Below are 15,169 nucleotides of genomic sequence, written 5' to 3' on the forward strand. Positions count from 1 at the left end.
GTTACTGCATATTCATATTTTATTACTGTTCTGACATTCTAGGTGCCCAGAAACAGAACCATGTCTCAGTTTATTTAGCATACAACCACACGATCTCTGCTTTGTCCACAGTGTGCACTCTGTAAGTGATACTAAACCCGCTCATGTGCATACATTACCTGGGAAGGGACATTTTTGGGTGGCTCAATTCTAATGGAGGGGTCCCACTCCCCTGGAGGCAGCACTGTCACCTGGTCTAGGAACTCGTCAATCCCCGCCAGGAGATCGTCTCGCTCTTTGGCCTTATATGCCACATCGTGAAAAATCTAGAGAAGAAAAAATTCTCAGGAAAACCGAAAGTCACTTTACTTGAAACAATCACCAATGAATATGGTGAAAGATGGATAAAACCTCTTGATTTTTTTATCTCTGTCAGGGGGATCTGAAATGCAGACAACTTTAGCACTTACAGAAGTGCAGGGATAAAAGAATAAAAAAATGAATCTAAAGATGAGATGAGTCAAAAAGAACTAAATATATGTCTTAGTGTAGAAAGAGATGAGACATGACTCTAAAGTTTTATAATTCTGTTATCTCCTCAAAGAATGGAATAAAAGCAAAGATGCATGAGGTAGAAAAACTGGATGGAATTACTAGTAAAGGTCCCCCATGAAATAAGCCTCCCAACCAAAGAGAGCTGATAAAACACAGCCCACGTCCCTCTGCCTGCCAACATATATTCCTTTCCCAGGCCCTATTTTGCAACTTACCTGAGCAGCACAGTCCTCAACAGGGATGCAGTGGGAGTTTAGGACCAGGGCAGCCGAAACGTCTAGTCACCCTGGTACATTCACATGACAGAGCCCAAGATCATCCCCCTGACCTTTATACTAACTGGTCTCATTTAAAAGAAATGGGAGTGAGGTTTCTTTATGCAAATAGCTTGGATGCATTTAATTAATAACCATCTTCTCTAGAAAGCTGTGAGCTTTACGGCTTTCTCTCTAGGTATCCTACTTGTCAATAATAATTTTCCCAGAAAAAAGATTCTCTGCATCCTTGATTACTCAAAAAGGGAGAGATGACAGAGGAAGGCTTGGGCCTCAGAGACGTGCATGACTTGCACTGCTTTCCAGTAGACGTTGCGATTAGAATTATTTTATCCCCAACAACGAGCACAATGCCTGCCACAGAGTAAATAATAAATATTTACCAGATGAATGCATGAAAAACAGAAGTGGTGTGCATACCTCATCTGTCATGATGGTGGCCATGGATCTGCCAATCTCATGGTACTGCTGACCTTTCCCTACAGGACCCAATAGGATAAACAAAAATCTGGCAACACACAAACAGGGTGAAATTATGTAAGTAAATATAAAGAAGTGGCATCTTTCTTCCCTAAACATTTCTCTTTCCTATCAAACAGAAACCATCACAGTACCTTCAATAAAAGGAGACGGACTAATGATGGAGCAATATGAGTAGCCGTGACCTAATGTATTGGCAATACAAGTAGCCTTGACCTTCCATTACAGGCACTGGAAGCCATTTGTACAATTCCATTCAATAATGTGGTTTTAATTCTCAGGGTTTCCATAGACACAATTCCTTGCTATAGAAAGGACATTTTTTCAAAACATGGTATTGTAGTGCAAATTCAAGGTTATCGGAATCTCATTCATTGCTCTAATAAGAAAATGATTGGGAGAGGAGAGGGGTAAGGCAGTTGAAATGATCAAGCCCTGTAGAGGAGTCTAAATTGTGTCCTGGACATCTGAAGACTCTGTAATTAATGGGGCTCTGAATCACCTGAATCCCCACCTTCAGAGCGCATGAATAGCCTTTTGAACAAACGTGGACATATCTGCAAACCATACAAATACTGCCAGAACTATGGAAAGAGACATCAATACCTTTGTTCAGAGACGTTTCCCTGGGATACAGCTCTGCAGAACTGGGAGAGCAAGAGAGGCTTCCCTTCCCAGCAAGTGAGTGGCCGTTGAATGCTCTTTGGTTCCCCATTTCCAAGGTAATAGAAACCACACAGTCATAGCCTTAGAAGTCTTACAATTCTTCTGCACAGAGGTTAATCAAATACACTCCAGTTTTCTGAAATCATTGCTGCATTTTAGACAGCACTCCCTAAATTAATTAATCCTACATTTTGGCATTAGCTGATTTCTTCCACCAGAGCACACAAACCTGTACGTTAGGCAGAACGCACTGAGCTTTGCGGTTCTGGTCTTTACCTTGTTGGGATGGGCACTTCTGTCAGGCCTGAGAGAAGGACCGCTGGAGACAGCCTCACAAAGGCGACAATGGGACGGTCCAGAGAGTCCACCTCTCCAACCAGGACATTCGAGGCCTCTGCCCCAGTGGGAATTTTCTTCATGAAATGAAGGTCTACCTGAAAATCCAAAAGTACCCCTGACAGTGTGGGAGCCATCACCTCACACATCCATCACCCTCCTCACAACTTACATTCATAAATCATTTTATGATTTAATGCATTTTCTCACACTACTTCACTTAATCCTTACAATGACTATGTAAGGTGGATAAGACAGGTCTAATTAGCCTCATTTTTTTTTTTTTTGGCACACAGGCTTAGTTGCTCTGCGGCATGTGGGATCTTCCTGGAGTTGGGATCGAACCCATGACCTCTACATTGGTAGGCGGATTCTTAACCACTGCGCCACCTAGGAAGCCCTAGCCTCATTTTTTATTTAAAAAAAATGAAGCCACTGAGACCCAGAGAAGTGAAGTTGACTTGCCCAGGACGACAGAGCTTCTAAGAGAGAGAATTTAAATCTGGGGGCTCTGATTTGAATTCCATTACGCCAGGCCTCCTCAAAGAAGAATGTTTTTGAAGCCCCAGGTCAAATTACTTCCATTTTAAAATACTTGAATGCTTTGTTGGAGGTTTCAGGGAGCCTTATGAGCTGAGAAGTGACATGACTCTATTTGTGTTTTGGAAAAGACAGTGTCAGGGAGAGACCAGAGCAAGGAGAGGCTGGCGGGCAGGGAGACCAAGGCTTGAGCCAGAAGCTACAGGGGGGCCCTGCTCCTGCAGGAGGCCTCGGACCTTACCCAAGCCACACCCAAGAAGAACTACTTTCCACCACAAAGTAGCTTTAGGAGACAGTAACAAAAATATTGTTTCTGCAAAACCCTTGGAGGCTAAGAAGGAGCTGCCAGAGAGCAGGTATCAGAAAAAAATTCTGAAACACCAGGAGAGGCGTGTCAGGGAGGATCGTCAGTGGCTAGTAGCTTTCAGCATGTTGAACCTGGGAAACAAGCTGATGAGTCAGATAGGTCCCAGCTGGAGAAGGAAAAAGACGTGAGCAGGTGGGCCTCCTTTTCCACAGAAGGCGCTCGGGTCCTGGAGAAAGGGTGTTGAAATGCCAAACCTTATCCAGCTTCCAGCAATGAGACTCTGGGTTCCACCAGAGATCTGCTTAGGCCTGTAAGCCAACTTCCATGTCTCTGCTCACCTTGCTTAAATCCACGGGACTGTGTTCACAATTCACTCCATTTTTTACTTCAAGACTTGTAGTTGGAACGGACTGGGGAGACACAGTCTGACCTATTTGAAGAAAATCAAACAGAATTCTCTGAGTCCTGACCTTTCCCCCTTTGACACACCCCATCCATCATGGGCTGGCTATGACTATCTCCTGCAAAGTCCACATAGAGGAGAGGTCCAGATGACTAAGGAGCAAGGACTCACACATGCCTATCTCCTTACCTACCAATCAGCGGTAAAAGGGGCACAGAGGTCTTATTACTCCTGCACCCTCTTCCTGAAACATTCGTGATCCTCCTTTCTTCCTCTATTAAAGGCAGTAATCCTTAAGCAGGAGTGCATACCATAAACTCCTATGCAGAACTTTTCAAATACATAGATTCCCGGGCATATCCCCTGCACACTGTGATTCAATAAATGTGGCGACAAGGAGACCAGTATAGATCAGGCCCCACCTGGCCAAAGAAAAGGAAACCAGTCAGCAGCTGAAATTCACTGAATATTTACAACCCACCAGGTACCTGGCCCCAGGGCTTTACACGGATTAATTTCTTGAAGCCTCACAATAGACTGATGGCGCAGATCTTATCATCCTTATTCTACAGAGGAGAAAGTGAGACTTAAAGAGGTTTAGGAGGTTGCCCAAGGTCACAGACTTTGCAAAAGGTGAAGGCAGAATCTCAAGCCTGGAAATCTGACTCAAGAGTCTATCCTACTGTATTTTGCCTCCGTAATCTAAGACATTTATTTACTTCTAAAAAGCTCCAGTTGACCTTCTCTGACCCCAAATTATCCCTAATGTGGCCATCTCCCCAAAGCCACATCTGTTCTGAGGCCATTCTGGGAACAAACGTCTCCCCTGGGGTCCACTGAAATCTATTCTGAGGCATGCATCCCTAGTGCCACAAAAGATGATGGTCACCAGACCCAGCCACCCATCTTGCCAATCACCAAAAAGGACTGTGAGCACCAAAAAGTGAGCATGAGAAGGAGAAAAAGATGGCGGCGAAGTAGAGGGACGTGGAAGGCATCCCTCTCCACAGACACATTGGGAATGCACCAAAAGACGCAATAATTCCCACAGAGAACCAGGTGAACACTAGCAGACGGCCTCGGGCACCAGAAAGGACCGGAAGGATCCCGACATAACTGGTAGGGAGGCATCTACGACGGCTCAAAGAGGGTGAAGCAGCAGAGCTGTGGCAGACGGGAGGGAGTGAAAAACACACAGAGGGTCCACACCGCAGCTCAGCAGCTCAGCGTTCCCGGACCGAGACGTCGATTCACAGCTGAACAGAGGGTCTGGGAGCGGGAGCGTGGGAACCGGAGAGCTGGTTCAGGGTGGGAAACATTGTTGCCAGTAAGGTGACGGACCGAGAGGACAGGAGGGAAGAGGTCCACGGTGAGGAGTGCCTGCCCCTGAGAGCTGCCCGGCCATGATGGCGGCTGGAGGCTGCAGGCTCGCGGGCGGGGGGGGGGGGGGGGGGGGGGGGGGGAGCCGCGCGCATAGCCTCTCTCTCTCTTTCAGTGCCTGCAGTGGGCAGTGGAGGGACCCCCTGTGGGCCACCTAAGGTGCTCAGGGATAACAAGGACCCTCAGGCATTCGGGTGGGGCTGGATTAAAACCCCTTGGAACGCCGGCAGCAGGGAAGCTGCTGAGAAAAACAAACAAACAAACCCCGAGAGAGGCCCAACTCTGAGACTTTCTGTTTACACCTGAGCCACCGGCGTCCCTCTGCAACAGGCACCTCCAAGCCCGACTGAAACAACAGTGCGCCACTGCTCACTCACTCCCAGGGGAAGGAGCCACTATTGTACCCTCTCCCTCCCCACACACCAACGCTTGCAGACCAACAATAAAGGAAGCTCTGCTGGTCACAGAATAATGCAAAAAAAAACCCAAGGTGAGTAGAAGGACACTTACAGCTGAGACTCTAAGGAAACAGAAATATTAGTATCAATTTTATTGAACTGGCCCATTCTGGGATCAGTTCTGGATTTTTTTTTTCCTTTATTAATTACGATCTTAGTCCTAAGGGATCTACAAGTTTTATAACATTTTTTAATTCTATTTTTTATTCTCTTTATTTTTTTGCCTTTTTATATACTTCTATTTCTAGCTAAGTTTTTGGTAGTACGGACAATATATCTCTCATACCTTCCTTTCATCCATATCTTTTATACATTTCTATTCCTTTCTTTTTATTTGCATATTTCCAATCACACTATGCTCTTCTGCTCCCCTGTCTTCCATCCATTTTTAGTTTATCTTAACATACTTAGAAGCAACACTATCGATCTGCTCAGACTCCTTGCTCTATTCTCCAGATGACGCACCGCCTTGGTATTTAATATTAGGATTTTGTCTTTATCTTAGTTCTTAGTACAATTGTCTAATTTCATTCTGAGAATCTCTATTCTGTCTGGTGGTACTCTAGCTCTTTTTTATATTTGATCCTAGCTTACAAAATCTCCCTGGATTAGTGTTTGTATGTGTAAGGTATTATTTGTTTGTTTGTTTGTTTTTGCTTTTGTTTTTGTTTTGTTCTGTTTTGGTTGTCAATTTCTGTTGGGTTCCTCTTTGAATATCTGATAGCATACTGGGGTTCTTCTATCAGGTCTTTCCAGAGCCTTATGTCCTAATGGATTCAGTAATTGTGTGTCTTATACATGTATGTGTTTCCTAGACTTAGTATTTGTTTAACCCAACACACGGACATCAGTCTGAGGCTTGGACAGTCTTCTATAAACACCTCTATCACTGGGACAAGCAACCTCAAAAGTTTGGACTACCATGAGGAAACAAAGAAACACCATGCAGGCAAAGGAGCAGGAAAAAAACCCACAAGACCAAATAAATGAAGAAGAAATAGGAAAAATGCCTGAAAAAGAATTCAGAGTAATGATAGTAAAAATGATACAAAATCTCGATAACAAAATAAAGTACAAGAAACAGTTCATAAGAACTCAGAAAAACAAACAGCAATGGATAACAAAATAACTGAAATTAACAATACTCTAGATGCTATAACCAGCAGAATGACTGAGGCAGAAGAACGAATAAGTGAGTTGGAAGATAGAATAGGGGAAATAACTGCCACAGAGCAGGAAAAAGAAAAAAAATAAAAAGAATAGAAGACAGGCTCAGAGACCTCACTGATAACATTAAGCGTACCAACATTCGAATTATAGGCATCCCAGAAGAAGAAGAAAAAAAGAAAGGGTCTGAGAAAATATTTGAAGAGGTTATAGTGGAAAACTTCCCCAACATGGGAAAGGAAATAATGAACCAAGTCCAAGAAGCACAGAGAGTCCCATACAGAATAAATCCAAGGAGACATACACCAAGGCACATATTAATCAAACTAACGACAATTAAACACAAAGAAAAAATATTAAAAGCAGCAAGAGAACAGCAACAAATAACATATAAAGGAAAACCCATAAGGATAACAGCTGACCTTTCTACAGAAACTCTGCAGGCCAGAAGGGAATGGCAGGATATACTGAAAGTCCTGAAAGAGAGAAACCTACAGCCAAGAATACTCTACCCAGCAAGAATCTCATTCAGATTTGAGGGAGAAATCAAAAGCTTTACAGACAAGCAAAAGTTAAGAGAATTCAGCACCACTAAACCAGCCTTACAACAAGTGCTAAAGGAACTTCTCTAAGTAGGACACACAAGAAAAGGAAAACACCTACAAGTACAAACCCAAAACAATTAAGAAAATTGTAATTGGAACACACATGTCAATAATCACCTTAAATGTAAATGGATTAAATGCTCCAACCAAAAGACACAGACTGGCTGAATGGATACAAAAACAAGACCCTTCTATATGCTGCCTACAAGAAACCCACTTCAGACCAAGGGACACATATAGACTGAAAGTCAAGGGATGGAAAAAGATATTCCATGCAAATGGAAGTCCAAAGAAAGCTGGAGTAGCAATACTCATATCAAACAAATTAGACTTTAAAGTAAAGACTATTACAAGAGACAAGGAAGGACACTACATAATGATCAAGGGATCCATACAAGAAGAACATATCACAATGGTAAATATCTATGCCCCCAACATAGGAGCACCTCAATACATAAGGCAAATGCTAACAGCCATAAAAGGGGAAATTGACAGTAACACAATAATAGTGGGAGACTTGAACACCCCACTTACATCAATGGACAGACCATCCAAACAGAAAATAAATAAAGACACACAAGCTTTAAATGATACATTAGACCATCTCGACTTAATTGATATTTATAGGACATTCCATCCAAAAATGACAGAATACACTTTCTTCTCAAGTGCACATGGAACATTTTCCAGGATAGATCACATCTTGGGTCACAAATCAAACCTCAGCAAATTCAAGAAAATTGAAATCATATCAAGCGTCTTCTCAGACCACAACGCATGAGACTAGATATCAATTACAGGAAAAAAACTGCAAAAAATACAAACACATGGAGGCTAAACAATTCACTATTAAACAACCAAGAAATCATTAAAGAAATCAAACAGGAAATCAAAAAATATCTAGAAACAAATGACAATGAAAACACAACAACCCAAAACCTATGGGACGCAGCAAAAGCAGTTCTAAGAGGGAAGTTTATAGCAACACAGTCCTACCTTAAGAAACAAGAAAAATATCGAATAAACAACCTAACCTTACACCTCAAACAATTAGAAAAAGAAGAACAAAGGAACCCCAAAGTGAGCAGAAGGAAAGTAATCATAAAGATCAGAGCAGAAATAAATGAAAAAGAAAGGAAGGAAACAATAGCAAAGATCAATGAAACTAAAAGTTGGTTCTTTGAGAAGATAAACAAAATTGATAAACCATTAGCCAGACTCATCAGGAAAAAAAAAAGGGAGAAGACACAAATCAACAGAATTAGAAATGAAAAAGGAGAAGTAACAACGGACACCACAGAAATACAAGAGATCATGAGAGACTACTACCAGCAACCATACGCCAATAAATTGGATAACCTGGAAGAAATGGATAAATTCTTAGAAAAATACAATCTTCCAAGACTGAACCAGGAAGAAATAGAAACCATGAACAGACCAATCACAAGTACGGAAATTGAGGCAGTGATTAAAAATCTCCCAACACACAAAAGCCCAGGGCCAGATGGATTCACAGGTGAATTCTATCAAACATTTCGAGAAGAGCTAACACCTATCCTTCTCAAACTCTTCCAAAATATTGCAGAAGGAGGAACACTCCCAAACTCATTCTACGAGGCCACCATCACCCTGATACCAAAACCAGGCAAAGATGTCACAAAAAAAGAAAATTACAGACCAATATCACTGATGAATATAGGTGCAAAAATCCTCAACAAAATACTAGCTAACAGAATCCAACAGCACATTAAAAAAAATCATACACCATGATCAAGTGGGGTTTATCCCTGGGATGCAAGGATTCTTCAATATACACAAATCAATCAACGTGATACATCATATCAACAAATTGAAGGATAAAAACCATATTATAATCTCCACAGAGGCAGAAAAAGCTTTTGACAAAGTTCAACATCCATTTATGATAAAAGCTCTCCAGAAAATGGGCATAGAAGGAAATTACCTCAACATAATAAAAGCCATATATGAGAAACCAAAAGCCAACACCGTTGTAAATGGGGAAAAACTGAAAGAATTCCCTCTAAGAACAGGAACAAGACAAGGGTGTCCACTCTCACCATTATTATTCAACATAGTTTTGGAAGTTTTAGCCACAGCAATCAGAGAAGAAAAAGAAATAAAAGGAATCCAAATTGGAGAAGAAGAAGTAAAATTGTCACTCTTTGCAGATGACATGATATTATATATAGAAAACCCTAAAGACTCTACCAGAAAACTGCTAGCACTCATTGATGAGTTTAGTAAAGTAGCAGGATACAAAATTAATGCACAGAAATCTCTTGCATTCCTATACACTAACAACAGAAGAGCAGAAAGAGAAACTAAGGAAACTCTCCCATTCACCATTGCAACAAAAAGAATAAAATACCTAGGAATAAACCTGCCTAAGGAGGCAAAAGACCTGTATGCAGAAAACTTTAAGACACTGATGAAAGAAATCAAAGATGACACAAACAGATGGAGGGACGTACCATGTTCCTGGATTGGAAGAATCAACATCGTGAAAATGACTGTACTACCCAAAGCAATTTACAGATTCAATGCAATCCCGATCAAATTACCAATGGCATTTTTCACAGAACTAGAGCAAGAAATCTTACGATATGTATGGAAACGCAAAAGACCCCGAATAGCCAAAGCAATCTTGAGAAGGAAAAATGGAGCTGGTGGAATCAGGCTTCCTGACTTCAAACTATACTACAAGGCCATAGTGATCAAGACAGTATGGTACTGGCACAAAAACAGAAAGGAAGATCAATGGAATAGAATAGAGAACTCAGAGGTAAGCCCAAACACATATGGGCACCTTATCTTTGACAAAGGAGGCACGAATATACAATGGAAAAAAGACAGCCTCTTCAATAAGTGGTGCTGGGAACATTGGTCAGCAACATGTAAAAGAATGAAATTAGAACACTTCCTAACACCATACACAAAAATAAACTCCAAATGGATGAAAGACCTACATGTAAGGCCAGACACTATCAAACTCCTAGAGGAAAACATAAGCAGAACACTCTATGACATACATCAAAGCAAGATCCTTTTGGACCCACCTCCTAGAATAATAGAAATAAAATCAAGAAGAAACAAATGGGACCTTATGAAACTTAAAAGCTTTTGCACAGAGAAAGAAACCATAAACAAGACTAGAAGGCAACCCTCAGAATGGGAAAAAATAGTTGCCAACAAAGCAACGGACAAAGGATTAACCTCCAAAATATACAAGCAGCTCATGCAGCTTCATACCAAAAAAGCAAATAACCCAATCCACAAATGGGCAGAAGACCTAAATAGATAGTTCTCCAAAGAAGACATACAGATAGCCAACAAACACATGAAAAGATGCTCAACATCACTCATCATCAGAGAAATGCAAGTCAAAGCCACAATGAGGTATCACCTCACACCAGTCAGATGGCCATCATCACAAAATCTGGAAACAACAAATGTTGGAGAGGGTGTGGAGAAAAGGGAACTCTCCTGCACTGTTGGTGGGAATGTAAGTTGGTACAGCCGCTATGGAAAACAGTTTGGAGGTTCCTTAAAAAACTACAAATAGAACTACGATATGATCCAGCAATCCCACTACTGGGCATATACCCAGAGAAAACCATAATCCCAAAAGAAACATGTATCATAATGTTTATTGCAGCACTATTTACAATAGCCAGGACATGGAAGCAACCGAAATGCCCATCAACAAATGAATGGATAAAGAAGATGTGGCATATATGTACAATGGAATATTACTCAGCTATAAAAAGGAATGAGATGGAGCTATATGTAACGAGGTGGATAGACCCAGAGTCTGTCATACAGAGTGAAGTAAGTCAGAAAGAGAAAGACAAATATTGTATGCTAACTCATATATATGGAATCTAAAAATGGTACTGATGAACTCAGTGACAAGACAAGAATAAGGATGCAGATGCAGAGAATGGACCGGAGAACTCGAGTTTTGGGGGGGCGGGGGGTGAAGTGGAAGCTGAGACAAAGTGAGAGAGTAGCATAGACGTATATATACTACCAACTGTAAAATAGATAGCCAGTGGGAAGTTGCTGTATAACAAAGGGAGTTCAACTCGAGGACGGATGATGCATTAGAGGACTGGGACGGGGAGGGTGGGGGAGAGTCGAGGGAGGGAGGGAATACGGGGATATGTGTATAAAAACAGATGATTGAACTTGGTGTACCCCCCCAAAAAATATAACAAATAAATAAATAAAATATAGTAAGATTTAAAAAAAAAGTGAGCATGAAAGCATATTAGAGGAATACAGCCCCTACCCTCTAGTAACTTAGCATCTCCAGCTAGTTTCTAAATGTCTTATTAATCAAAAGAGGAAACAATTACTCCCAATAATCTTACCATGTTTATCCATTGAATGTGGATCAGATTGCTTCTTGCCAACCTCAGCAAAGGAGCGAACAATAGGGATGAGGTTATTTCTCTTCTTTTCATTCTGATGATGATGCTTTTTGAGAAGGGCTTCCCGTACTTTAACTCTCGTGCTGTCATTCAGATCACTGAACAGTTCCTGCTGGTCCAGGATCAGGTCTGGAAAGCAGGTGCTAACATGAACACTCATACTGATGGTCAATGAACCCAAAGAGATCAAGGTCAGGTAGGGTGAGGGACAAGGAGTAGGAGGAAGCAGTTCTACCAGGGTCATTGATGTACAATCTCTGTTTCAGTGCCTGAAAGAGCTATTTGATGATAGCAGCTGTGACACATTATACGTTATTCATGTAACAAATCATTATTATTAGAAATGGAAACTATTGAGCATTTAACATGTGCCAGGAACTACACTCTGAACTTTTTACATAATTATCTAATCTAATACTTGTAAAAATTCTGAGAAGTCAGTCGTATTATAACCTTTTTTACAGACCGGGAAACCGAGGTTGAAACATTACAAAATTCCCCAAGTTTTCACATCTAGGAAGTTGCAGAGCTGGAATTCAAACCTGATTGTCTGACTCAGAAGTCCACATTATCAGCATTCTGTTCTGTCATCTGCCAAAGTTCCTCTACTTTCCCTTCCTCAGAGATTTTAACATTGCTGTGACTGTCAAGAGAAACTGCAACTGTAGAACTCCAGTTGACTATGTGAAGGTGGAACTTATAACAATAATTAAGTTGTTTTTTTGATTAAGCACCCCAGACAATTACCAAGCATCAACTTTTACCCGCTAAGCCCGGCAGAACTGAGGGGAAAAAAATCCCAATACCTGCTACTGAGAGGCAGTCAGCACAACAGTTAACAGCATAGCTTCTAGGGCTAAAGGTCTGCATTTATCCCACTTCTACAACTTTCTGTGTGATAACCTCTCTGCACTTCAGTTTCCCCACCTGGAATATGTAGCTAATATTATCACCTACCTTAGAAGGTTGTTATAAAAAAAAACTGAGATATATAAAGTGCTGGTTCACAGTAAACACCTGAGACCATTTACCTACCCTTATCACTAACACGAGTATCTCAGGTTCCTAATGTGAAGAACCACAGCAGCTTTACTTCAGCTCTATGCACCCAGCCCCCTGCCTCCCCAAAACTCCAACCTATTCTCAACTCCAGCTCCATCCATGACTATCCAAGTGCTACAAGCAATGAATAAAGAAAATCTATTTCAAATATTCAAGTGGAAGATCCGGGTTTCTCTCTCTTTATTTAACCTTTATATTGATTGGTTCCTTGCCCCATATTATAAACATGCTTCAGGATCCTTCATCTTGGGGAGAAAAAAAAAGAATGCCCACCTCAGGTCTCCCTTTTTCTACTGCCTCCTTTCTCTCTCTCTCTCTCTTTCTCTCTGTCTCTCTCTCCCCCGTCTCTTAAAGTTCTCAAAATAAAAATTCCCCAGCCCCCTGCAATTTGGCTGCCTCAATGAAATAGCTTTTTTTTTTAAGATTTATTATTATTTATTTATTTTTGGCTACGTTGGGTCTTTGCTGTGCACGAGCTTTCTCTAGTTGTGGCGAGTAGGGGCTATTCTTCACTGCAGTGTGCTAGATTCTCTTCGCGGTGGCCTCTCCTGCTGTGGAGGACAGGATCTAGGCCCACAGGCCTCAGCAGTTTCAGTGCGTGGACTCAGCAGTTGTGGTCCGAGGGCTCTAGAGCACAGGCTCAGTAGTTGTGGCACATGGGCCTAGCGGCTCCTTGGCATGTGGGATCTTCCCGGACCAGGGATTGAACCCATGTCCCCTGCATTGGCCGGTGGACGTTTAACCACTGCACCATCAGGGAAGCCCCTGAAATTGTTTTTATAAAATCATCAACAACCTTCCAGTTGCTAAATCTGGTGATGTTTCTAGTCCTTACCTAACCTGACCCCTCTACAGCATCTGGCACTGATGAATTGAAACTCTACCTCATCTTGGCTTTTGTAGTGGGTTGAACGGTGCCTCCCCCCAAAAGATATGTCTATGTACTAACCCCCCAGAACCTGTGAGCATGATCTTATTTGGAAGAAGGGTCTTCACAGATATAACTAAGGATCTCAAGATGAGATCATCTTGGATGATACCGACAGATATCCTTATGAGAGAGACACAGATAAGAAGTCCAGGTGCAGACAGAGGCAGACTGGAGTTATACATTCATGAGCTAAGGGACACCTAGAGCCGCTAGAAGCTGGAAGAAGCAAGGAATAACTTTCCCTTAGAGCCTTTGGAGGTGACACAAGATCCCATCATTGCTGACCCCTCCCTGGGTGCCCATGTGATCCCAGAGAGACAGAATTAGTACCAGGAAACTCCATCAGACATCTCCCCTTCACGTCTTGCTGAAGAAGTGGGGGTACTATGGCTCAATTTCATACGTGTCTTCCCTCGCTGCCATATTTAAAACCTTTCTTTCACTCTAACCCCCTTTTCTCTGCACAACTCCCAGTTGTCCCTTTCTCTAATTATTACCAAACCAGAGCTCTGTTGTTGCACTTAATTTAATTGCCCCATGGCTGTCTCCCCCCCACCTCCCCCCCCCCCCCCACTAGAAGGTGAGCTCCTTGAGGACAGGAATTATATCTTATCTTTATTCCCTAGCACACTATCAAGCATAAATAGATACAAAAGAAATGTTTGCCAAGAATGAACAGGCAAAAGGAAGACCACACACCATGCCATTTGCATCCCATAATAAGCCTGTGGAATAGGTAGGGTAGTTTCTAAGTTTGAAACCCATCCCATAGCTAAGAGTGCTGAGGTCAGGAAGGTAAGCGACTTGCCCAAGGACACATGGCCACTTTCTTCTTTCCTCTACACCACCCTTCTTAATTGACACAAACATGCCTCTGTTTTCCCTCACCTAACTTTACCTGAGATTTCTTCTATGCTATTTGCATGCATATCCAGAAGAACCGTTCCGTTAATAAGGCAGCTCCTTAGTTCAAAGAGACTGTGCAGTGAAAGGGTTGCCACGTAAGGCTTGCTCCAGCGCTCTCCCCCATCCTCAACATCTTCTTCAAACTTCAGCCACCTGGAAGCATTACACACAACCAGATGCCAAAGACAGAAAATGAGGAATTTGCAGGAGAGAGTTTTTAACGTAAGGCACAAAGAGAGATACCCGAATAATCATATTTAACACTGTAATCTAATCCACACGTTCAGGGTACACTGGTAAGTGAAAAAAGTAGGTTGTAAAACAGTGCAAAATTGAGTATAGCTTGATTCCCTCTTTATTTTTTTTTCTTTTGTTTTTTCTTTTGTTTTTTTTTCTTTGATTCCCTCTTTATTTAAAGAAAAATTTTAAAATACAAACACACATATGTATAAGACAACAAATGTTATATGCCTCCTCATCCCCGAGGTAGTAGGATTTCATGTAATTTTCTTCCTCTTTTTGCTTATCTTTATTTTCTAATTTTCTATAGTGAGCACACATTACTTGTGCAATATATAAAAAAAAAAGACCTAATCTGTATCATTTGGATACATGGACAAATCACATTCATAAAATAATATTTATCTTTTTAAAAAAGCCTATCT

The 15,169-nt window shown here is 41.6% G+C and overlaps 1 protein-coding gene across 1 annotated transcript in view; it reads right to left on the reverse strand.

The window, feature by feature from the left end:
• SLC4A8 (solute carrier family 4 member 8) overlaps window positions 1–15,169 on the reverse strand; it is a 76,401-nt gene that overhangs the window by 34,856 nt on the left and 26,376 nt on the right. Inside the window, exons 5-10 of the mRNA XM_057701185.1 lie at window positions 14,497–14,657; window positions 11,546–11,734; window positions 3,477–3,568; window positions 2,232–2,389; window positions 1,230–1,317; window positions 159–305 (exon numbers count right to left, since the gene is read on the reverse strand). Of these exons, the coding sequence (XP_057557168.1) occupies window positions 159–305; window positions 1,230–1,317; window positions 2,232–2,389; window positions 3,477–3,568; window positions 11,546–11,734; window positions 14,497–14,657 (835 nt within the window). The remainder of the gene's footprint in view (window positions 1–158; window positions 306–1,229; window positions 1,318–2,231; window positions 2,390–3,476; window positions 3,569–11,545; window positions 11,735–14,496; window positions 14,658–15,169) is intronic.

The sequence above is a fragment of the Hippopotamus amphibius genome, chromosome 12, assembly GCF_030028045.1.
Source record: "Hippopotamus amphibius kiboko isolate mHipAmp2 chromosome 12, mHipAmp2.hap2, whole genome shotgun sequence".
NCBI lineage: Eukaryota > Metazoa > Chordata > Mammalia > Artiodactyla > Hippopotamidae > Hippopotamus > Hippopotamus amphibius.